The 26,154-nt window shown below is 40.3% G+C and overlaps 2 protein-coding genes across 2 annotated transcripts; both read right to left on the reverse strand.

Moving 5' to 3' along the window:
- Window positions 1–6,332: 6,332 nt before the first annotated feature.
- On the reverse strand, window positions 6,333–7,586 carry PGK2 (phosphoglycerate kinase 2; the record flags this gene model as incomplete). The annotated part of the gene is made up of 1 exon (XM_080699797.1): window positions 6,333–7,586. One exon carries the CDS (start codon window positions 7,584–7,586, stop codon window positions 6,333–6,335), a length of 1,254 nt encoding a protein of 417 aa, XP_080555923.1.
- A 5,006-nt stretch (window positions 7,587–12,592) lies between these two features.
- LOC308265993 (cysteine-rich secretory protein 3-like) lies at window positions 12,593–25,113 on the reverse strand (the record flags this gene model as incomplete). Its single annotated transcript, XM_080700060.1, has 9 exons — window positions 12,593–12,747; window positions 13,786–13,874; window positions 17,643–17,861; window positions 18,172–18,266; window positions 18,881–19,026; window positions 19,252–19,305; window positions 21,135–21,222; window positions 21,966–22,082; window positions 25,036–25,113. 9 exons carry the CDS (start codon window positions 25,111–25,113, stop codon window positions 12,593–12,595), a joined length of 1,041 nt encoding a protein of 346 aa, XP_080556186.1.
- Between the last annotated feature and the right edge of the window lie 1,041 nt (window positions 25,114–26,154).

Genomic DNA, 26,154 nt, shown 5'->3' on the forward strand with positions numbered 1-26,154 from the left:
TTGCAGGTTTGCTAATAAACACTTAGCGTTCTTAGCCTTCTTCCCTTGGCTACTGTTTTGTAGTCATAAAACTCAAGAAGATTAGCTGGAACAGCTCTTTTAGGAAAATACTGGGAATTCCAACACTTGAGCTCCATAGAGAAGCCTTTCCTGTATAGACAGCTGTCCACTTCTACCCAGGTGTAAGGCCTCAGGACACTGCCCACTTGTGAGTGAACGGTCCATGGGCCCCACTCATGAGTTACTACCAGCCACACCAACCATAGATCTGCCCACTGGCTGCTCTGATTTTCTTTCTTAAACCAGACAACCGCAGTGGCAGAGTATACTAAAGCCACAGTCTAGACATTTTGGTTCCTTCTGCTTCCCCGATCTGTATACCAAGCATTTTTAGGTTAGAAGGTCATCTCTTCTTGCTCTTGTGAGATCAGAGGTCCTGGAGCAGCCCCCTGGATTGGCGAGACAATTTCAGAGGACCGAGAGTGTCAACACCCCAGGAATCAATAAACGGTTGGAGATGCCATTGTATTGTTGTAAATACACAAGCAACGTATGCAGGGTGAACTATACTATAATGCCTCATGAAATGGACTGTCCACCCAGTCTTTGGGGCAGGCCAGTTTGATCTTGATTTGTGTCTGTACCTGGAGTAAGGCATCAGACGCCTCTGAGATGGCTGTTACAAAGGAATGTGTCTAGTTTCAGCTGTCTTCCAGAGCTGAGACCCAAATCCCTGAGGTACCTTGGTCTTTGTTGCTCTTACCAAAGAGCCTAGCTCATGCCCTCTGCTCTACAGGTGACATCGAGCTGCATTGGTGACAACTAACTGCATTGCTTGTTAGAGAGATGCCCAGAGCCTGCACCTGAGCTCTCAGAATCGTTGCCTTTTCAAATGCTGCCTGTAGAGGAACATCGTGTCCCGTGGGGTTCGTTTAGTTGATCCATAGAGTGAGTGTAGTAAGCATTGAGATAGATGCGAGGGAAGCCCTGCCAGTAACTGAGGCGCCTACCACATCCCGCAGATCCTTTAGTCTTTTGTATGGACTGCAAAGAAGGTCTGCAGGAGTCTGTGTCTCACACTGCGCTCAGAGTCAAACACATCTTGCCCTAACAAAGCACCCCCAGGCACTCCATGCCCAGTTTATCTCTGTCCTTGAATCTTCTCGAGTTTGGTAACCCAATCACAATTGTCCTCTCGTGCCCTCTGAGTACAATCTTCACCAGTTAACATGACATTGTGGAGAAAGTGGACGCAGGCAACGTCAGCAGGGAACGAGAAGAAAATGTGGTCACAGCAGAAAGAATGTGTGGTTCCTCTCCCCTTGACCACCAGTGTCGAGCACTCTGCAGCCTGCACCCTGGTCCCTGCCAGCGAGGAGAGAGGGATGGTGGTGGTGTCAGGGATGCACCCACTCCAGGGGCTTTTTGTGTGTCCACGCAGAGGTGTGGCGAAAGTCAATCCACCTGCCTTCTCTCATGTGCACATGTGTGGACAAACACTCCCAAAGCCTTCAGTCTGTGCACCCACATGATACATCTACAACCGAGAAAGAAAGAAATTCATGCTGGGCACCAGCAAACCTTCCTGCACATGTCCCTCCCCTGAGCTCTTCTTATTCTTTCGAAAACTAACTGATAACAGCATTGGTCTCGGATTCATTGAGCCTTTACCATTTTGTTCTTTCCAATTGTAAACTCTTTCCTGATTAGGGCCCAAGAAATCCAGAAATACATTTGGTGTTTTATCTGGATGCTGATACAAATGGCGATGCTATCTTGCTCTTTGACATGTGACCTTTCTATGTTTGCTTAATAGTTCATAGTAGGAAAGAATGCAAACAAATCCTGTGGCTGAGAAACTATTTCTTAACCCTCATGTAAGGAGACATTCTACTTGCCTTTGATATGAAGCTTATAAATTAATCGTGGTTGTGCATGTATACATTTTGAATTTTAATAATCATTTCAAAAACACTCATACAGTAAAAAAAAATCTCTAATCTTCATCAGTTTATTAATTTCCAGATTGGGATTTTAACATTTATCCCAAGATACTTAAAAATGAAGGTGAACCATGTTTATATTTCCTTGCAATCTTAAGCCTAAAGCAAAAGTCTTTATAATCTGCCTGTAATCGTAATTATAGATCTACATATGCTAATGTCTTAGTATGATGTTAGATCATTATACAAAGGGATATTGTTCTTTGTAAATTGATTTAAATTTACTTAGTAAATGTATCCCATACAAGGGATGTTGTTCTTAGTAAAGTTATTTAATTTATGAGATAAAGAAACTTCTCTTTTGTCTGCTGGAGAACTTTTTAGATAAAATGACTTCAAGTTCTCTTCTCTGTTTCAAAACTTTGTTTTGTTGGGTCTCCGGATGTTCTTGGTTACTTAACCAACCACAGGCTTGAAGAGATCTCTCAGTCCAGAAAAAAATCTTTGTTTTTTCTTTTCTTTCTTTTTTTTTTTTTCTGTGGTGCTGGGGAGCATTCCTCCTCTGAGCTAAACTCCTAACCCTATTTTTTTATTTTTTTATTGTGAAACAGGATCTCACTAAATTGCAGAGGGCCTAAGTAGCTGAGGCTGGCCGCAAACCCGGATCCTCCTGTCTCAGCTTCCCAAGTACTGAGATTACAAGTGCGCACCACCACGTCCGGCTCCAGAAAACTTTTGAAAGGAGAATATCACTTCTGTATAGATGGCTCTCAAAATTAGTTATGAGCCACGTTTTAGTTCATCCATTGCTCCTCTTCGTTTGATTGCCTCATCTGGTTTTAGACTTTTCTTCTGCCAGCGCTACTGTCCAGAAACATCCTTTTCTACCCCATGTTTCTCAGCAAGTCACACTCCTCCTGGACAATATTCTCATCACATTGCCTTCCAACATATTTTGTGATAGTTTGTTCATCCTCCAAGAATTTCATGATTCCTGTCTGGATGGTTCTGTTGCTGTCTCCCAACCCCAACGCTTTATGACCAGTTTCTCTGTAGCTACTCCTTTAAAGCTTTTTAGACTGTAGCTCAGATATTACTTGTTCTAAAAACAACAACAACAACAACAACAACAACAACAACTTCCCTGAGCCCTCTAGATTGTATTTCATATAAAGGACTTTTATACAAATTTGTTGCATAAGTAACAGGACTTTTTTGACTTTCAACATGTCATATTTGATGAAAGGTTTTGAAAGTATGAGAAAGGTATGCACAACTGTGTTCTGGAGGACAGAAATAGATACTGTTAACATCAGCTTTACATGCTAAGTGTTTTCACAAATGCTATACATTTGAATTTTTAACCTTTGTTACAGGAAACATATTAGTATTCTCATTCTGCAGAATCAAAGTTATATGGCTCCAAATTTAATATCTGGTCCTCTGTGATATGCTGGAGTCCACTGACTTAAAGTTGAGATAGGTGACTACAGATATTTTAGGTGAAATGTCAGCAGTCTTAGGTAAATGATAATTATCACAGTTTAATAAATTGTGAACATTCAAGTAACTAGTAAAAATCATTGAAGCTACTGGATTCACTTTTCATGGCCCCAGCACTGTTCAAGAGCATTATCAAGTTGAATCTAAGGAATAGGTCAACAACAACATGTTCTAGAGAAAAATATTGCAATTTTGTCTTGTGGAAATTTGTTAATACCCATAATACTCTGTTCAGTTTTGGATCAGTAACGAGGAACTATTTTTGGCATGAGGGTTAAAGAAAAAATAGGAAGTACTTAAGGTCATGTTATTTTCTTCTTCAAAATGAATATAAAATTTTGAAATTCCAATAGGGGAAATTGGTTAACTTTGCTGAATAAAAGAATGTCAGTGAGAAAATTGGCATTGCTTTCTAGCTACCAAAATGTTTATATCTAGTGTTTTGGCAACACAGACCTTTCTAATCTTTTTATCTTAAAACTGGTTTTGCATATCTAGTCAGGATGTCGGTATATCTGAGGGTTGTGAGTTGTTCATTACTGGCTTTGCTTGTGACTCTAATTTTTACTGAATTAATTATAAAAATTTTAAGAGTCTATCTTCTAATTTAAAAAACTATTGTTTATCATTTACTGGCTTAAATATGATGCTGTTAATACCTTGGTGGGTTGGTTAAACAAACTTCCATTTAAACATGTCATTACATAGACCATTAATTAGAAGTAAGAATAGACCAAGAGCAAGACCGTGCCTATAAATGACAGAAATACTATTAGATGTTATTATGGTGAGTTATAAAAAAAGGTTTAAATTTCCTGTGTGCAGTTAGGCACTGACAAAGGCGGACACCACTGATCATAAAGTTCCTCAAATATACCCATACCTGGAGGAGTCCACAATTAGAAGTCTTAGAAGGAAGCATATCCATTTTCCTCAGCAAGAAAAATAACTCATTTTGGTTTGTTTTTCTTTCACTTTTTTGTTTTTTCTTATTTTAATTTTATACTTTTGCCTAATTTTAAATATTTTTCGAATCTTTGTTTTTCCTTTTTTCTCATTTTCTACCTTTCCCTTCTCTTTTCTTCTTATATTTCCTCTCTTCTTTTGTCTTAAATCTCATTACTAGTTTTATTTTTATTAATGCCAAAATTTTAACCTATTCTGTATAATTAGTCTTCCTTTCTTCACTTTGGCTAGCAGAATATTAGAGAGTTTTTAATAGTTTTTAGTCAGTTGTTATCTGGCTTACTTTTAACTTGTTGCTGTTGCTGGTGGTTATTCTATCCTCTCAAAGCGGTACTGAGGATGGGATTGAATGCAGCATTTCTGGGTCTTTTGATACTGAAATATACACATAGCCCAGGGGATATTGTACAGAGAAAGCCATTGACTACAAGATCCTTATATAGTAGTGGGAAACATATCCGTCTAAACAGATGCATAATTCTTGATGTGCAAACACAAGAAATATAAAAAAAAAACAAGGCAACAATTTACCTCCAAAAGTTCAAAACCCCAAGATAACTGAATCCATATATTTTGAAGTGGATGTAATGTCAATGAATTAAAAAACCAATAGTTAAACTAATAAATTAATTAAGAGAAGATACAAATAAATAGTTCAATGAATTAAGAAAGACAATGAAGGATATGAAACAGGATTTCAATAAAGAGGTAACAAGTCTATAAAAAAAAAACCAGAAATCTTCGAAATAAAAATATGATACCTTAACTCCTATCTCTTTCTTAGGGATACAGTGACATTAATAATACGTCCTTAAGACATGTTTAATTTCTACTTCCTCTATAACACAGATATATGTATACTCAACCTTGTATATCCACATGTGCACAGAAATAATGAATTCTCTGGGTTTCCTTATATTTTAATGTCCTGATTTAATAGCATTGTTGCATATCCTTAATTTTTTCTCTTAGGAGAACTCTAAAATAACTCTACCAATATGTGTATCCAAACGCCTGTTGCTATTTTTGTATTCAGTGAAATTTTCCTCCCAAGAAGGGCAGGATTACAGTTTTTTCTAACGAATTAAATTGTTGCACTAAATCCTTGTTTATCTAAAATATTCTTGTACCTTTGGGATTTTTAAATTGAATATTGAAATGTGGAAAAGAACCATACATACTACAATTTTGATCACATGAATGAGTGTTGTGTTTGTATATACAGGAGTGGGAAGGCTACAGTCAACCAAGTTGCTTGTGACTGGATGACTTTGTTTTTGCTTCTTGTGTTTTTGTTTCCTGTAGTGCCTATATTAACTTAAAAAAATAAAGCTTATTTAAAACAAAAAAGAACTCTAAAATACTGATTTCTTATATGTGATTTTTCAGTTTATGTGGACACTTTTGGTGTTTAATAAACTGCTAACATTTAGCCCATCCTTTCTCAATAATGTAGAAGAAGAAAACAATAGCCATTCTGCGTATCTAGTTCTCTTAAATGGGCGACTTAGGATACAGCCTCCCTGTGAAGCACATGGTGAGGTGCCCTGGGGTCTTAGAGAGCATGCCAACACTTAAGGAATGTGTACAGGATCACTTGATTGCTAACATTTATCCCATCCGTTCCCAAAAATGTAGAATAAGAAAAAAACAAGAGCCATTCTGCGTATCTAGTTCACTTTAATGGTGACTTAGGATACAGCCTCCCTGTGAAGTGCCCTGGGGTCTTGGAGAGCATGCCAACACCTGAGGGTGATGAGCAGGGTTGCCTGGCTGATGTCAGGAGCTCCCGATGGCCCACTGCCTGTTACCGTCCTGCGTCTCGATCAAGGGCAGATTCTACCCAGCAAAGTCCACATGTAAAAGGCGAAGCTGACTTAAAGGCCGCGTCGGGAGACAGGAGGAAGCACGTCCCACCAGCTACACGTTGCTGAGGGCCTCCACTCCCGGGAGCACCTTGCCTTCCAGGAGCTCTAGACTGGCGCCCCCGCCGGTGCTCACGTGGCTGACTTTGTCCTCCGTGTTCCACTTGGCACAGCACGTGGCCGTGTCGCCGCCCCCGATGATGGTGACGCAGCCCTGGGAAGTGGCCTTCACCACTTCGTCCATGAGGGCTTTGGTGCCCTTGGCGAAGGCGTCCCATTCGAACACCCCCACGGGCCCGTTCCAGACGATGAGCTTGGCCTGGGCCACCACCTGCGCGAACTTCTTGGTGCTGTCGGGGCCGCAGTCCAGGCCCAGCCAGCCGGCGGGGATGCCCGACTGGACGGTGGCCTGGCCCGTGGCCGCGTGCTCGTCGAACTTGTCGGCGGTGACGAAGTCCACGGGAAAGGTGATGGCTACCCCGTTCTTGTCTGCTTTGGCCATGATGTCCTTGACGATCTTGGCGCCCTCCTCGTCGAAGAGCGAAGCGCCGATGTCCATGTTGTGCAGCACCTTGAGGAAGGTGTAGGCCATGGCTCCCCCGATGATCATCTGGTTGACCTTGTCCAGCATGTTCTTGATGAGCTGGATCTTGTCTGCCACTTTGGCCCCGCCGAGGATGGCCAGGAAGGGCCTGTCTGGGTGCTCCAGGGCTTTGGCGAAGTACTCCAGCTCCTTCTTCATGAGGAAGCCGCAGGCCTTCTGGGGCAGGTGCACGCCCACCATGGAGCTGTGGGCGCGGTGTGCGGTGCCGAAGGCGTCGTTGACGTACACGTCGCCCAGCCTGGACAGCGAGGCCCGGAAGGCTTCCACCTTGGCGGGCTCGGCCTTCAGCTTCTTGCCCGACGCGTCCTGGCCCTTGCCCTCCTCCTCCACGTGGAAGCGCAGGTTCTCCAGCAGGATCACCGAGCCCGCCGCCGGGCTGGCGCACGCCTTCTCCACCTCGGGGCCCACGCAGTCCCGCAGGAACAGCACGTCCCGGCCCAGCAGGGCCTTCAGCTCGGCCGCCACGGGCTCCAGGGAGTACTTGTCGGGCATGGGCACGCCGTCGGGCCGGCCCAGGTGGCTCATGAGCACCACCGCCCGGGCCCCGTGCTCCAGGCAGTGCCGGATGCTGGGCAGGGCCGCCTTGATCCTCTGGTTGTTGCTGATCTGGTGGTTCTTCATCGGAACGTTGAAGTCCACTCTCATGATCACCCGCTGCCCTTTAACGTCCACTTTGTCCAGGGTCAGCTTCTTGGAGAGAGACATCTTGATGGTCTTGAGGCGCGGGCTGCCCCAGCCAAGATGGAGAGCGGCTTCGGCAGGGCGGGAGGCTGGCTGGAGGTGAGGTCTAACGCCCTTCCGGTGCCCGCCCCCTGTCTTCCGGTCCTGACTCCAGTGGCCATTGTTAGACAGCAGAAAAATAATCCAGCCCTGCCATTGGTTCAGATTCCTGTCAATTTGCATTGACTTCCGGTCACGTACTGATTGCGTTTGGTAGGGCCGACAAAGAAGTAGAGTGATCGTGTTACTTGGTCCGGGGCCAGGTTTTGGGTGAATTAAGAAAACCCCGAATAAGAATGGGTCTAAAATCTGTGGATTCTTATTTGCCACAACCCTTTGATAACTGCAGTTGTTCATATTATATAAATTCCTTCTAACCAAAGTAACATAAGTCGTTTTAAAACCCCTGTACTCTTTCTCCGTTTCAAATGTTAATTTATAAAAGCCTCTGCAGTGCGCTATAAAGCACAAATTTGTAACAGTGGTTCTATGAAATAATGTTTATTCAAGATAGCAAAACATGAATCTATCTTTTCTCTTTTTGATACATATTTCTGTTTAAGGTCTAAGCTTGGTACTAGACTTTTGAATTTAGATAGGCTATAAGTTTAGGTGGGAATGATGTCATGTTTTTATTATGATGAAAGAATGCTTTGTGGCTTCTGTAGGAGTGTATCCTAGATTCTGAACTAGGAGAGTACCAGTACAAACCTTTGAAAATGATGTTGACATTTTGTTCCCACCACAAAGTTATGATAAGGTCCTTGCTTTTTTTTTTTTTTTAATTGCTTTCCTTACATTACTACCTATTTAACAGAAATTGAACTGAAAAAGAACATGGGTTTCTTGTGGGCACAATTTTCTATTATAAATAAAAATGAGTGAGGCATTTTTGGAAGAGGAAAATGTATATGTTGCTGATTGATTTATTAATGAGAACTGGCTTGCAAGTCTTACTTTTTACATAAGTTGAGTGAATTAAATATATGATATGAAACTTTTGACAGAAATATATTTAAAACACCACCACCAAAAATGGCATACTAAAGAAGGAAAAACAACGCTGACCATGTCATGGGAAAATGGGAATCCATTAGAAATCTGAAATAGTGAAGACACTTAGGAAATAGTTTAGTATCCCCTTAAAGTGTTAAACATTGAGTTACTATATTACCAAGAAATTTTATTCCGAGGAACTCACTATAATTATAGCACCCTACTTGTCCTATATAAGACAGATCATATAAGTAATCTAATGATAAAATTGCTATAAATACAAGTAACAATGAAAACTCCCTTGTGCTGATTAATCTGGATTTTCAGTTTTATTAGATTGTGAAACACCTAAGGTCATGTGACCTTGGGTGTGTTGTTGAAATGATTGGTTTATGTAAGAACAGATTCAGTGTGAAGTCCTGCCCTGCATGTGGGCAGCGCTGTTTCGATAGGCACAAGACAAATAAAAAGACGGAGAAAGTTGTGTGAAGGGGAGTGTGGTTGCTCCTGAGAAAAATGCATCTGCTCTCACCTGGGACATCAGTCTTCATTTCTGCTCTTCGACCTGGACTTTCTCCGTTGTCCCTGTGGAAAGTTTCCTGACCGTCACATCGTGACCTGGGACTGCATTATTGATTGCTCCTATTCTGAGACTCTAGCCCTGGAACTACTCAACCAGCTGCTAGTTCCTCTGGCTCTCCACATGCAGTGGGCCACTTGGGATAATACTACATTGGACTGTAAACTGATTTTATAAATCCCTGTTTACCATGCATATCCTGTACCTCCATCTTAAAGTAACTCTGCTGTCACACACCTGTAATATCAGTACTTGAGAGGCTGAGACAGGAGGACCCCGGGCTCAAGATCAGCCTCAGCAACTTAGCAAGACCCTATTTCAAAGTAAAAAACAAAAAAGGGCTAGGAGTATAGCTCAGAGGTAGCTCAGAGGTAGAATGACCCTGGATTCAGTCCCTAGCACAAAGAAAGAAAGAAAGGAAGAAAGAAAGAGAGAAGGAAAGAAAGAAAGAAAGAAAGAAAGAAAGAAAGAAAGAAAGAAAGAGAGAGAGAGAGAAGGAGGAAGGAAGGAAGGAAGGAAGGAAGGAAGGAAGGAAGGAAGGAAGGAAAGAAGGAAGGAAGGGAAAGAGAGAGATAAAGAAAAAAGCAGCAAGTCATAATGGGGGATGAGGGTTGAGGATGTGGGTCACTGGTAGAGCACCTGCATACCTTGTGCAAAGCCCTTGATTCAATCCACAGCACTACAAATACAAAACCAAATTGAATCAAGAATTGAAAATGGAATACATCAAAAGTTCCTTCAGAGCAAAGGAAACATTCAAAGAAGTAAAGAAACAGCCTCTACAACAGGAGAAAGTTTTTGCAAGCTATTCACCTGACATAAGATTGATGCCCACCCTCTGCAACTCAGTGAGACCTGGTTTCAAAATAAAGAATAAAAAATAGGGCAGGGGGTATATCTCGGAGGTCGAATGCCCCTGGGTTCCATCCCCAGACTCGCTAAATAAATAAATAAAATAAATAAATAAATAAAAGATTGATGTCCAGGATATATAAAGAACTCAAAAAACTAAACAAATTAAGTCATCCAAATATATAATAATAAGATGATAAGAATGTCCTAAGTAAGGAACTCTTTTACATAGTTTGTGTAACTGCAGAGCCACTATGGAAAGCATTATGGAGCTTCCTCAAAAAGCTGGAACTAGAACTATGATATAATCCACTATATCATCCCGTAGTATTCATCCTAAAGAATTAAAGTCAGCATTAGAGATACCCACAAGCTCATGTCTGTTATGGCGCGCTTCACAATAGTCCAGATACAGAATCAAACTAGGTGACCAGACAAAGATGAATGAAAAAAGGAAGCGTAGTACACATACGCAATGTATTAGTGCACGTGTATTAGTCAGCCAGCAATAAAGAACGAAACCCTGTCACAGGAAGGAGAATGGAGAAACTTGGAGACATCATGCTAAACACAATAAGCCAGACACCGACACACGAGTCTTCTTTTTTTTATATACGGAAACTAAAACACATAGCAGAGAGAGAAAAAAAAAGTGGTCCAGAATTAGAAGATGGGTGACTGGGGATTGTGAAAGCCCCAGGACATGAAGGTAGATGAAGGTACATGGACTAGCTCTTTGCAGAGTGCATACAGTGTGTACACAGAGGGAAGCATCTCAGTGAATCCCACTACTCGGTGCAATTATTACTATGCATCGATGAGCATAATTTAAAAATTTTTTGAAAATTGGCATGAGTAAAATAAGTGTCCCAAAGCATTTACGATCATCCTGAACAGTAATCTTGGGGAAGTGATCTGCTGTATAAATTTTAACATAGTGCAGAGTTAGTCTGAAGAAAGTAAAATAGTGCATATCACAATATTATGAACGTATTAACCAATGCATTCCTCTTGAAGCATATTCTTTCTTGCATTTTATTCTATTTCTCACTCTATCTGTTCATTTATCCTTCTATTTAACATGGTTCTGTTACATAAAACTTGGGTAAAATTTATCTTCATAGTTTATTTTTATTATTTATTATTTTAGAAGAAATAAAGAGCTCAGGCTAATACAGCCAAAATCAAATGGCTAATTTATCTAAAAATGCACAAGAAATTTCTTTAAGACGTTTGCATACCAAATACCTACAGATTATTTAATTAATTAATTAATTTATTTATTTATTTTTGGTGGTACTGGGTGTGGAGCCCAGCAGTGTTCTACCTCCAGGCTATATACCCCCCCCAGACTTACTTTATATTTTATTTGGAAGCAGGGCCTCACTATGTTGCTGAGAGCCTCACTAATAAGCTGAGGCTGGCTTTGAACCTGTGCGAGCCTCCTGTCACAGCCTCCCAAGCGCTTGGATTACAAGCATGAGCCACCACGCCCGGCCAGATTTACTTTTAATGGTTAATAATGGAGATAGCTACTAAATAGAACAAACTCATAATGTGAGGACTAAAATAAGAACTTGATGCTATTATAATGTGGTTATTAAGACATTATAAATAATATGGTATTATACTGTTAAAACAAACTCTAGAAGAGAATTAATGTATTGCTCAGATTAATTTTATTTTAATTTCTTTAAAGAGTTCAGATTGTTGGTGCAGTCATTTTGAATAAGCACACTGTGTTCTACAAGTTATAATTTGAAAGAGTGTTCCCAAGAAACATTTTTTTAAAATCTTGATAATAGAGATTGGAATTTGAATCTCCCACTCAAGATGGTGATTGGCAGATTTCTCCATTGCACAGAAACTATCTGCCCCTTTGCGTTGTCCCATCTTTGAAAGTGAGTCAATATACACGGACTCAAACGCAAAAGGGCTGAGGAGAGAGCTTCTACATTTTGGTTATTTTAAGGAACATTTATGTCAGAGAAGACAGGCTTCAAGAGGATGGTGTGATTCCTGTTCTTTGGTAACACTTTTGTGGCAGGAGAATCAACAGTCTGCATTGATTTGGAGAAAATCAAACCAGATTTAATGGAGGAGCAGAGTTTCTAGGCGGTTGTAAGGATGAGGTCCAGTAGCGTGGGAAGAAGAGTGAATTAAAGACAGCAGGTGTGAACCCTGCCTCACAGATATGCAGCTAAGTGGAGCTAGGGAAGAGGACCGGAGCCCAGGATTTATGTGACGAGCTTACGACACTCTTGTGCTCTGGGAATGTAGTTCTCAATTTCAATGCAGGGTTTAGTCGTAAGAAAATATGATCTTCAGAATCCTCGGTTTGATTCAATTCATTAAATTTAAGTCAAACCCCACATATCGAAATCCCAAATTGTTATCATCAATTTATTTCTTTTAAATTCTTTTAATAAAAAGAAATTTCTGTAAAAATAAGAAGCGGATCTGGATGAAAAAGATTCGTTACAATTTGGAATCAAATTTGTAGCCAGCTTAAGTACAATTTCTCTGGTAGTCCAAGCTAAGAAGGCGACCTGCCCCTCTCCACCTAGCCCTGTTCATTTGTAATAGGCATGTTGTAAATTTTTCCTTCACATTTGCAGGAAGCCTTGCAAGAGTTCTTGACCAGTGGGTCTTTACAGGTCACTGACTTTTTCATTTCTTCACAGTTAGAATATTTATTTTCTTCACCACAACTATTGGCTGAAATAAAAACAAAGATATCAGTCACTGACTTACCACTTGCCTTCACAGCCTCAACACTCTTAGTTCAAGGCAAATGGGGACAAGGGAAATAAGCCCAAAATTTGACATGATGTTCCATGATCGCTATTTTATGCTTGGAGGAACACATCAAGGCCTTAGTTAAGCTCCTGATTAACCTATGACTTTGTTTTAAATCTGAGATTTTTGAAATGTTTCTAAGATGAATCAACTTATTTTCCAGACTCAAAAAAAAAAAGTAAATGTAATTTCAGTGTATCTGTCTAGAAATGCATTATCCAAAATGGTGCCCACCAATCCTGTGCTTGTTCCGGGTTACACTTAATTAAAAATAAAATTTCAGGTCTTGGCTGTACTACTTATATGCCATGTGTTCAGTAGCTACTGAGATAGAGGGGCTGCTTCACAGGACATTGAAAACACTAACCATTTTCATCACTGCAGATGTTATATTGACACAAATTACCTTGACTCTAGTGACACCCATTCTGGGAAGTGAGAGATATAGAGTATTGGACATTTCTAGGTGGATGTTTTTAAATGGCCTAAAGCCCAATCAATCTTAAAACCATTATCTTACCTATAAGCTTGACATTGATTTGTTCTTAGAGGTTATCCATGATTGCAGGTTTTCATAGAAAGGACACAGATACTAAACTGTGATTTTTTGTGTGTGTGATACTGGGAATTTAATCCAGGGGCATTCTACCTCTGATCTATACCCCCAGGCCTCTTTGGGTTTTGCTTTGACGCAGAATCACACTAGGCTTCTGAGGGGCTCACTACATTACTGAGGCTGGTCTCTAACATAAGATCCTCCTGTCTCAGCCTCCCAAGAGTGCACCACCTTGTCTGGCTATAAAAATTTTATTTCAAAACACTTTGCTAAGTAATTTTTTGGGTTTTTTTTTCATAAATGCATCTCTTAAGCTGGTTACATTTAGAAGATTTCCTAACTTTTAAGTATAAACATAAAATCCTCTTGCCAAACTAACAAGCTCATTGCTTCAAACTTACTGCACAGCCGGTTGTCACAGTGACCAGGACAACTCCCACAGGGCGCTCCTCTCTTGTAAGGGAACTTTTGTCGGTCAACAAAATTGCCGCTGAAATGCAAAATGTCAAATGGTTTTTTATTTTCTTTCTCAGTATACACTCTAATGTTACCATCCATCACCAAATACATATGGGTTTTTGTTAAGTGTTCTAATTATATCAAATAACAACAATACCCTAGCATCCCTTAAGCTTATTCATGTAACAATATAAAGTAAGAATATATTCAAGTTTAGTCATGTGCTTGACCATAATCTCAGAACAAGAGCAACTGATTCAGGTCAATTAGAGGGTCAGGTTTTCAGAGTGGATTCCAATACACTGTGGCAACAATGGCTTCTCCTCCCAACCAACACGGCCAAGTGACCAAGACTACCCTCCACAAGGTGCTGACGAGTGCTGAGAGCACATTCCTGTAGAGAAAGGAGAAGGTTCTGGAGGACAGAAGGTTGTAGGAGGAAAAGCCATACGAAACGTTGTCAACTATGTTTTGTAATAAAAAATGGAACAGTGCCATTATCTCTGTAATAAGAACTAACATAAGTAAAAAGCTTATGTAAAAGCTTATGTAAAAGCTCCAGTGTAATTTTTGGATTCTTGATAGGGGTGGTGATTTGCAAGTAGTTTTTGGTGTATGCTAGTGAAAGAAAGCACACCATTATTCTTAGGAAGGTCTCTGAATTTCTAAAAGTGGCACATATGTAGGAGAGAGAGAGAGAGAGAGAGAGAGAGAGAGAGAGAGAGAGAGAGAGAGAGAGAGAGAGAGAGAGAAGACGCTCTATTAATGATCATCTGTAGGGTGTTCTGGTCTTAGAATCTCAATCTTAGAATCCCAAGCCTACATTTCATTATGGTTAATATTGTACTGGCCTATTAATGATCATCTGTAGGGTGTCCTTGTCTTAGAATGCCAAGCCTACGTTTTATTATGGTTAATATGGTATTGGCCATTAGCATCTGAAAATACAAGAGTCAAATTCTCTGGTGTATCAAGTGGATCAAGGGTCCGGGGCAGCACAGCTGAATCTCAGCCTCTCCACGCAATGGGGCAGGATATGTCAAAACTCTGAAGTTGTTATAAAAGTGTTCTGCAAGTTCAGTCTAACTCTCTTTCCTTTATTATTCACTTCAACCCTTGATTTCAAGATACCAGGCTCCAGATGCCGTGTTTGCCTCTCCCCGGCCTTTTTTTTTATTTTTATTTTTTTTATTTTGAAACAGGGTCTCATAAATTGCCAAAGGTCTTGCTATGTTGCTGAGGCTGGCCTCTAGTGATCCTCCTGTCTCAGCCTCTTGAGGGCTGGGATAGCAGGCATGAGCTGCCACAATGTGTAGGTGCCTCCTTCTCTTGGCAGGTATTTGAATGCTTTCTTCCAGGGCCTTCCAAGTTCCTCAGTTTAGCACTAAAATGACCTTGCTGAGAACAACTGGCCTTGAAGGCCATACTTTTCACATGGGAGCTTCAGATCACTGCGATTATCTGAAGTCTCAAAAGAAATTGTGTAGGCATCTTATTTCAGTGAGACCCTGTGCCTCTGGTGGGGAAAAAAATTGGATGTACTAAAAAAAAGAAATTAAAACTAACAGGTAGATTGAGAATATATATTCATTATATTAATAAGATTGCTTGTCGCCGGGCGTGGTGGCGCACGCTTGTAATCCCCGCGCTTGGGAGGCGGAGACAGGAGGATCGCGCAGGTTCGAAGCCAGCCGTGCTGGCGTAAGAGACCCTGTTTCAAAAATATAAAATAGGTCTGGGAGTGTAGCCCGGAGGAAGAAGGGCTTCCAGGAACCCCAGTACCACCAAAAAAAAAAAAAAAAAAAAAAAAAAAAAAAAAAAAAAAAAAAAAAAAAAAGATTGCTTGTCTTTTTTGAAGAGTTCAAACATATTGCTTGAGGAAGGGGTGGGTTTCTGGCTACAAATTAAAATCGTGTGTGTGTGTGTGTGTGTGTGTGTGTGTTTGTGTGTGTGTGTTTGTGTGTGTTTTACTGGAAATTGAACTCAGAGGTATTCTACCTCTGAACTCCACCCCCAGCTCTTTTTTGGTGGTACTGGGGTTCCTGGAAGCCCTTCTACCTCCGGGCTACACTCCCAGACCTATTTTATATTTTTATTTGAAAACAGGGTCTTCTAAGCCAGCGCGCGCAGCTGGCTTCGAACCTGTGTGATCCTCCTGTCTCTGCCTCCCAAACGCGGGGATTACAAGCGTGCGCCACCACACCCGGCCACCCCCAGCTCTTTTTAAAAAAGCAGGTCGAAGCCAGTCTCGGTGGCTTAAAAGATCCTGTTTCCAAATTAAAAAAATATAAAAATAGGTCTGGGAGTGTAGCCTGGAGGTAAAGGGGCTTCCAGGAACCCCAGTACCACCAAAAAAAAAAAAAAAAAGAAAAAAAAATAATTTTTGTTTTGAAACAGGATCTCACTTTGTTTCTGAGGTTTTGAAACGTTCAATCCTTCTGTGCTGAACTCTCAAGTACTGGGATTACAGGTATGTTCCACCATTCTCAGTTTAAATTAAGATTTAAAGATAAACTGGGCGTGGTGGCCAACGCTTATAATCCCAGCATTTGGGAGGCTGAGACAGGAGAATCGAGGTTTACGACCAGCCTCAGCTACTTAGTGAGGCCCTTTGCAACTCAGTGAGACCCTGTTTCAAAATAGAGAATAAAAAATAGGGCCGGGGGTGTATCTTAGAGGTAGAATACTCCTGGATTTAATTACCAGTACTGCAAAAAAAAAAAATAAAAATTTAAAAAGGTCTTAACAGATATCACGAATGCTTTGTATTAAATTCTAAGAACCAAAGCTAAAAATGTTACTTTTTTGATTATTTGAAAAAAAGTCTCTTAAAAAGCCTTTGAAGCCCAGATTTAATCATTTTATGCACTTCTGTTGGTGCATTGTGATTATGCATCATACTAAGGCATAGAGTGATCGAAATCTACATGCAAGGCTTGGTGTGTCTCAAGTAGGATTATGTACACTGTTACCTTCATTGCATCTCTGTCCCCCTCCCCCTTCCTGTCTCCCCGAACCCTCCCCCATCCCTCCATTGGAATCTTTACTCCTTTATGTGAGATCTCTCTCTCTCTCTCTGTCTCTGTGTCTGTCTCTGTGTCTGTCTCTTTCTGTCTCTCTCACCTCTCTGTCTCTGTCTCTCTCTCTCATTCTTCTCTCTCTCTGTCTCTGTGTCTGTCTCTGTCTCTCTCTGTCTCTCTGTCTCTCTCTCTCCTCTCTGTCTCTCTGTCTCTCTCTTTCTCTGTCTCTCTCTCCTCTCTGTCTCTCTTTCTTCTCTCTCTGTCTCTGTCTCTCTGTCTTTCTCTCTCTCTCCCCTCTCTGTCTGTCTCTTTCTCTCTGTCTCTCTCTGTCTCTCTCTCCTCTCTGTCTCTATCTCTCTCTCATTCTCTCTCTCTGTCTCTGTGTCTCTCTCTGTCTCTCTCCTCTCTGTCTCTCTTTTTCTTCTCTCTCTCTGTCTCTCTGTCTCTCTCTTTCTCTGTCTCTCTCTCCTCTCTGTTTCTCTTTCTTCTCTCTCTCTGTCTCTGTCTCTCTGTCTCTCTCTCTCCCCTCTCTGTCTCTCTCTCATTCTTCTCTCTGTCTCTCCTCTCTGTCTCTCTCTTTCTTCTCTCTCTCTGTCTCTCTCTCTCTCTGTTTCCCAATGCCCAATGTCTATTTTCACAGATGGGAGAAAGCACAGTGCTTCCCTTTTTGAGAATGGCTAATCTCACTTAACATAATGTTCTCCAGTTGCATGCATGTTGCTGCAAATGATATAATTTTGTTCTTTATGGCCCAGTAAAATTCCATTGTGTGAATAGACCACAGTTTGTGATCTATCCATCCGTTCATGACAACTCGCGTTGGTTCCGTAATCTGGCTGTTGTGAATTGTGCTGCTATGAACATCCCAAGACAAGTTTAGATGAGGAGGAAGCGGAACGTTTGAATGAGAAGGTCTAGAACGATCAAAATATGTCATTCCTCCGGTATGCCTCTCCTGCGCCCCTGGTCTAGCATTGTTTTCACTTTCTAGCTGTGAACTGAGGGACAATTCATTGTACACATGTAGAAAACTACATATCACACCTACTCACAATGTAGCACTGAGTGTAGGGAATGGGAATTGATAGAAAAAGCCAATTATTGTAGGTGCAAGGAAAGAGTTTGGGATTATTGTACTTAGAACCAGGAAAGTTGGTATTTCCAAAAAAGTATCTATTTTAGAAAGACTTTCCAAAGATCCGTCTCCTTTCCTTTTCCCCAAATATACTTTTTAGTGTTTATTATTTGGCAGTTGAAACATATTCATTTGCATTATCTACAGGAATAATCTACAAAGTGTATACTTACGCGGGACAATAGTGGCAAACTAGGAAGACTTTCAAAGGTTGCTTAGGACACAAGGCAGCTGCACATCCAACATAGAAACTTGAGTCCCAAACAACCTAGACACCCACAAGTAAAGACAGCAGTATGTTAGAGAACAAGGAAACGTCAAAAACGAATAGGAGAAAATCTGGGGCGTGGTGGCACATGCTTGTAATCCAAGCTTTTGGGAGGCTGAGACAGTAGGATCGTGGTTTGAGGCCAGCCTCAGCTACTTAGTGAGGCCCTCTACAACTCAGTGAGACCCTGTTTCAAAATAAAGATAAAAAAATAGGGCTGGGGTATAGGTCGGAGGTAGAATGCCTCTAGGTTCCATCCCCAATACAGAAAAAAAATATAAATATATATAAGGAAATATAAAGCCAAAAAGCCTATTACTAGCTATTTTGTTTTTATGTGCCTTATGGATATATTCAAATTATCAAATCAAATGAAAACACCTTAAATTATCACATTTCCAAGTACATTCATTTCCTTATCTATTTAGAATATTAGAAAAACACAGTATGTTTTCTTAACCAAAACCTGTAAGCTATTGAAAAACATCAGCTCAGATATACCCAGGTCTTGTCTTTCCCAGATTCAACCCTGGAGCCGATCAAAATTTAGAGAATCTTTTTTTTTTTTTTTTAAGGACAATTAGAGATACGGGTGTTTAATTTCTTTCTCTTACCTGAGTATAATGTCCAATCACTGACTTAGAGGTCTTTTTTCCTACACCATAAATAAAATCAGTATATTCATTATACCAACTTTGGATTGCTTTTGACCACGAAGTGGGGTGAGATGACATAAAGAGATTCTCGCCACAGCTTATATCTAAAAAGAAACAAACCAAAGTAATAAAGTATGCCCCCCACACCCCTGTACTGTTGATTGTTACCAACTCTTGGTTAATACATATGGAAGGAGTCTCATATCCTTAGCAGATAGAGCTGACTCATAGCTAGGTGTGCCCGTCACATGTAGGCTGGCCGTAACACCCCAAGATTGGAGTAGATGGACAAGTCTTCTTTCTTAAATGTCTGTTCTCTCTGGACTCACTTTTCCTATTAAATTCTTCACAGGTATTAGTATCCTGCATTTTCAGTTTTTGTGCTATAAATTTACCAAAGGCAAAGACCAAGAGATTTTTATACATACAAATTTTAAATGAATATATAGGATTATTATTTTGTTTGAAAAATCTTAGTATTGCAGACCCCCAAGTATACAGCACATGATACCAGGAGGAATAGTATTTTAAAAGTGCTTGGGTTTTCCATTAACCAGCCGATCGAAACATATAGGACAAACTTTCACCCAAGAGTTAGAAAAAAAGTTTCTTTCTGCCCTTAACATTCCATTCTTTCAAGCAATGCAAATAATATTTATATTTGGATGGTGGAATATAGTGTCTACAAGTTTGAAAGAAGAGAATGACAACTACTCTTGGTTAGCTTAAGATAAAAAGAGAAGTTAAGATTTTTACAATAGACTGGGATCTTTAGAACCAACCTTAAAGCTTCTAGTGAATATAGTTGCCCCTCTTTATAAGTTTTATTATAATTTAATTATCAGAAATACAGATAAGAAGGAAGTTCTACCTTTAGAAAAGGTGAGTTATTTATTCCTTTCAAATCAGGCTTGACATATTTATGAAATATGACACAATTTTTGTCATCAAAAACCAAACAAGAAATAGTGAAAATGCTAATATTAATGTTTATAATAAAATTTATGAACAAGCCAGGCATGGTGGTATGCATTTGTAATTCCAGCACTTGGAGGCTAGGATAGGAGGACTGAAGGTTTGAGGGCCAGGTTCAGGAACTTAGCAAGACATTCTGCAACTCAGCAAAATTCTATTTCAAACACAAAAAATAAGAGCCAGGAATGGTGGTACACGCTTGTAATCCCAACATTTGGGAGACTGAGACAGAATGATCTGGGTTCGCAGCCAGCCTCAGCTACTTAGTGAGCCCCTCTGCAGTTTAGTGAGACCCTGTTTCAAAATAAAGAATAAAAAGTAGGGTTGAGGTGTAGGTCGAAGGTAGAATGCCCCTGAGTTCAATCGTCAGCACTACAAAAATAAATAAAGAAAAAAGAAAGAAAGAAAGAAAGAGAGAAAGAGAAAGAAAGAAAGACTGGGGTTGTAGCTCAGAAAAAAGATGCCCCTAGGTTTAATCCTTGGTACCAACAAAATTAAATACATAAAATAAAATTCATTAACAGTTTGGCCAAATTCAATATATGTTATAGCTCAAAAATAGTTACCAAAAGCTACTTAGTATTACGAAAAAAAAAAATTACCAAAATACAAATGGTTATGTAATATCATAAAAAGGGTTCTGGGTCAGAAGTTAGAAATTCTAATTTTAAATTAACTATATATAACTAATTATCAATCATTTTACTCCAGAGATTTGGTTTTCTAATTTTTAAGTGGCATAGAAGCTGATCCATGACCTATTTTTGGCTTTTTTTTTTTTTTTTTCGGGTCTGGGGATGGAACCCAGGGGCATTCGACCTCCAAGCTACACCCCCTGCCCTATTTTTAATTCTTTATTTTGAAACCGGGTCTCACTGAGTTGCAGAGGGCCTCACTAAGTAGCTGAGGCTGTCCGCAAACCGCGATCCTCCGGTCTCAGCCTCCCGAATGCTGGGATTACAAGTGTGCGCCACCATTCCCGGCTTCCATGATCTGTTTTGCTCATGTGCTGGAATATGTAAAAAGGTGTTCATATATAGAAAGTTTTTATGAATGAGGTTCACTAAGCGCAAGGTGGTTTTTGTTCTCAGAATTTCCTCTACCTCTAAAGATATGTAACATGAAAAGGGCAACATTAGAAGCCATATCTATTTACAAAGTTTTCCTGACATCGTAAAAGGGTCCCTGAACATTTTACCTGTCCATCTATTCAACAAATATTTTAAAATTTACATACTGGTTCTTCGGAATGTACTGCTGCTGTGTTCGTAATTACACTGGTTTGCCCATTTCCGGGCATTTTCTGCAGCTGCACTGTTCCATTTCTAGGGGGAGGAGGAGAAGGGAAAAAAGAGCAAATAATCACTCAAACTCGCATAATCTTTATAATCAAATTGACAGGTTGGTTTACATCTTTATACAATTTCCATACAGAGGCGCCTTCCCATTTTCCATCACACACATTTTCATATGCCATTTTCTGCTCCAAAGATAGAGAGATGACGCGTCTCCCCCTGAGTAACTTGAAAATTCCAAGACAGATAATAATCATACACCAGCTTAGTGGGTACGGGTAGATTTTTAATAACTGCTTTACCCTAAAGACTATTAAACATGTTTGTGTTGAGATTGTTGTTCCAATACTCGCACACTTCATTCCTAGTTTCTCTTATTTTTTTCCCCCATTCACTGAATAAATGTGGGAGGCATATGGCCTTTGGTACTGGGGTCAGAAAAGCGGGCTGTCCTTCACACTAAATGGCATCGATCCTAAAGGGCATCCTCTGCATCCTGGATTAGGAGAGGCGGGGCGCCGGGAGCACTCTGCGCACGCTCTGGGTGCCTATGGATTTGGCTTTAGTTTTGCCATAACTTAAATAGCTCCATGAGCCGGACAACTTATCTCACTATTATGAAGGGAAATTAAAAAAGCCTGCCACGAACGTAACCCACTAACAGGACCCAAGACAAAGACGTCGCGGAAGCAGGACTGACTTCCAAGCCAGCCTCGGCTGCCTGCTCTCCACACGGTGCCGAGGCTCAAGTACCTTCAGTTGCTCCCTCTTACCATCTTTAGCATGTTACTGGCGCTTGGAGTGACTGATCTCCTTAATTCATTGTGTTTATCTACGATCTCCTTTTGAACTTTTGCTAGGGTGGTTGACAAGTCATCAAAAGATGGACGCTAAAGGGAAATAAAATTAGAATTATTTTATTATATTTGAAGATGACATTTAAGAAGGAATAAGCCTTCAGTGTTTCAAGAGAGCACAGATTTTGTTTTGCTTTTGATGTTTTGTGGCCGGAGGGATTGAACCCAGAAGCATTCTACCTCCAAGTTCTACCCCTAGCCATATTTTAGTTTTTTTTATTTGGAAATAGGGTCTCTCTATGATGCTGAGAGCCTCACTAAGTTATTGAGGCTGGCCTCAAACCTGCAATCTTCCTGTCTCAGCCTCCAAGTATTGAGATTATAGGCATGAGCCATCATGCCTGGCTTATATACGGCATTTAAAAATATATATTCAGTTCAATCCATTATTATTTGTTAAGCATTGGTATGATTTTAAATGGAAAAGTAGTCAATTGAGCCTTTGAGAATGGAGATATAATTAATAGTATATAGATATAGATATAGATATCACTGAGGGGTGTAGTTCAGAGATAGAATTACCCTGGGTTCAATCCCCAGTATCACATACATAGACACACAGAAAGGTAATGTCAACCATAGTATATATATATATATATATATATATATATATATATATATATATAATCAGTTAGAATTTTTTTTGTGTGGGTCTGGGGATGGAACCTAGAGGCATTTGACATCCAAGCTATACCCCCTGCCCAATTTTTTATTCTTTATTTTGAAACTGGGTCTCACTAAGTTGAGGAGGGCCTCACTAAGTAGCTGAGGTTGTCCACGAACCACGATCCTCCACTCTCAGCCTCCTAAATGTTTGGATTACAAGCCTGTGCCACCATGCCTGGCTTTATTTTATTCTTTATTTTGAAACAGAGTCTCACTAAGTTAGAGAGGGCCTCACTAAGTAGCTGAGGGTGGCTGCAAACCCCAAATCCTCCTGTCTCAGCCTCCCAAATGCTGGGATTACCAATGTGTACTACCACATCTGCCTTGTATTTGCTATTTAAAATATTTAGGCAGTAAGATCAGGAGACAGATTGGAGATGTAATCGGTGATTGAGAGAAACATAAAATGTAATCATGTAGGGGCAATTAGAATACTACGAATTACTTGTATGAAGCCAGACTGATAATTTGATTATGGCAACACAATAATAATACTGCTTTGTGTCAAATGAGGTTTGAATCCAGTGTCGGGATTCTCTAAGAATTCTAGCTGGTCTTTTGGGCCAAAAGCTAAAGAAAGTGTAAGAAGGATATAAGCTTTGAGACCGCAGTGCTCAAAACTTCTAATCTTCAGAGGCTTTCTGACATGTGATGAAATACCTTTTACGTGCAAAAACTAGCCCATCATTATAGGCAATGATTGGCTAGGCGTGCTGGTACCTGCCTGTAATCCCAGTACTTGGGAGGCCGATACTGGAAGATTGCAGGTTCAAGGACAGCCTCAGCAATTTCATGAGGCCCTTTACAACTTAATGAGAACCTGTTTCAAAATAAAAAATGAAGTAGTTCAGAGGTACACTGTCCCTGGGTTCAGTCCTCAAAAAAGTCTATCATCAATCAATCAATCAATCAATCTGTCTATGAATGACTCTCTGTTTGAGGGATTACTTAAGAAAAGTAGCATATTAGAAATAATTTGATGGCTGAGTAAAATTCCATTGTGTACATATCCCACAGTTTTGTAATCCATTCATCTGTTGATGGGCATCTTGGCTGGTTCCATAGTTTGGCAATGGTGAATTGTGCAGCTATGAACATAGATACACATGCATTATTTTGGTAGTTTGGTTTCTTTTCTTTTGAGTAGATACCCAGAAGTGGTATTGCTGGATCAAATGGTCAAAAATAACTCAATTACATCATTTTCAGGGAAATGGATGGAACTGGAGGACATTATGCTAAGTGAGATTAGTCAGTCACAAAAAATAAGAAATCAGATGCTTTCCCTAATATGTGAGAGTTAGGGAGAATTGGGTCATAGGAGGAACTCTAGATGAAAAAGGAAATCCTTTGGAGGAGCAAACAAGACAACCTAAAGGAGGAGAAGGGGGGGGAGAGGAAAATCTCTAAAACACAAAATGTACTTAAACATACCGAAGTCAACCACTAAGCCGAGCAAGGGAGGGAGGGACGGGGAGGGAATGGGGTGGGAATTGGGTAGGGGTTAAATCAGTGATGTGTGCATGTCTGTACACACAGGTTTTTTTACCCCAATATGATGTATGAATATAATGCACCAATAAATATTAAAAAAGATAAAAAACCAAAAAACAAACAAACAAACAAAAAACAGAAATAATTTGAGTATTTGGCTCTTGTACATACTTAGGTCTATTTAATACTTTCAATAAATTTTTTAATTTAAAAAACTGATGTAATTATTCTCATACAATATTCATTAAACCTAGAAATAGCAATATCTGTGATGAAGTCATGCTAATTTGAGATATAAATATATTGCTAATTTTTTGTGGGTGTCACATTGAATTGGATTAAATAAAAGTGAACCAGAACAGTTCTTGAGGTATTGGCTTTAGGTACATAGACCTGTGCCGCCCATCAAAATATAACTCTTGCCTCACAAGTAATTTTAATTTGTCGGCAGCCATTTTAAAAAAGAAATGGTTAAGTTAATGTGAAGAACTGACCTTACTTAATATGTCCAAAATGCCGTTTCATGATCATCAGTGATAAAGTGATCGTGAGATATTTTAACTTCTTCTCTGGTACTGCCTTGAATTCTGCGGTGTATCGTAAATGTATGACTATCTTGATTCAGATGAAACTGATACCCATCCACACAAGTGTCCCATCCCGCTTGTGTGGCCCAGGGCTGCTGTGCTGGTCACTCCAGCTTTGAGCTTGCGTCCACTACCCTGAGCTAACAACGGCACTTTGCGGTGGACCAGACGCTCCAGCACCTGGTAGCCTGGGATCCCTCGTCATCTCCTGCACTGATCCTCAAAGATGCTCAACGTACCCATACCTCGTTCCCATTTGCAGCAAAGGATGAAAGCAACACGGCAACCAGGAACAGCCACACCGGAAACGAGGCCATCGCTGCGGGACAAGGGAACACAGACCTGCGTTAAAATGTGCAGTGCAGGGATTTGAGTAACGGAGTGTGGGTGAATGGAGCAATGAGCCCCGTTACCCCAAATTTATCAGGACGGCAGCAAGAGAGGTATTATGTCTTTTGATTTTCTACAGGGTTGAAGAACAAAGGCAAGAAGGAAACCAAAGCCCCGGAAGCACATCTGTAAATGCAAAGGGCACATCAGGCTTCCCTCTGTAGTGCGACCCCCTCACCCTATACATAACTTTGGATGACTTCTTTATGTATATATATATATATATATATATATATATATATGTATGCATGTATGTATGAATGTATTTTGTGGCATAAGGGATTGAACCATGCAGGGGTGTTCTACCTCTAAACTACACTCTCACTCTATTTTATTTTTTATTCTTAAAAAGAATCTTGCTAAGTTGTTGAGGGCCTCCCTCAGTTGCTGAGGCTGGCCTTCGATCTGCCATCCTCCTGTTTCAGGCTCCCAAGTGCTGGGATTACAGGAGTGTGCCATTAGGCCAGTAGAGTTTTGGAAATGTAAGCTCTTCTATGCTATCAACAGTTCAGTGATCGTGATGTGAAAATTGACTTTGTATGTATTATTGTTTTTAGGAGCAATACAGAAGGAGATAGGAGAATGAGATGAAAAATGTATATCAAAAAGAAAAGTGTAGGGCAAATTAAATTATGTGAAGACGACATGTTGGGCGTTGAACTCAGGGATGTTCCACCCCCAAGCTACACCCTCTAGTCCTTTTTTATCTTTTATTTTGAAATAGGACCTAAGTCTCTGAGTATCTTGCTCCATTGCTGAAGCTAGTAGCCTGGAGCCTGCGATCCTCCTGTTTCAGCTTCCCGTATGCTGGGATTACAGGCATGCACCACCATGCCTGACTCCTTTGCAACTTTTTAGGTATAAACATCAAATTGTCTTTATTCATTCACAGTAAAACAGTTTGGCTACCTGTGGGTCACCAAGTCTCTCTTTTATGTAGCTTTCCATCCTTCCTCCTGTGTTTGTTT

Source organism: Muscardinus avellanarius (assembly GCF_963383645.1).
Source record: "Muscardinus avellanarius genome assembly, chromosome: 8".
Classification (NCBI taxonomy): Eukaryota; Metazoa; Chordata; class Mammalia; order Rodentia; family Gliridae; genus Muscardinus; species Muscardinus avellanarius.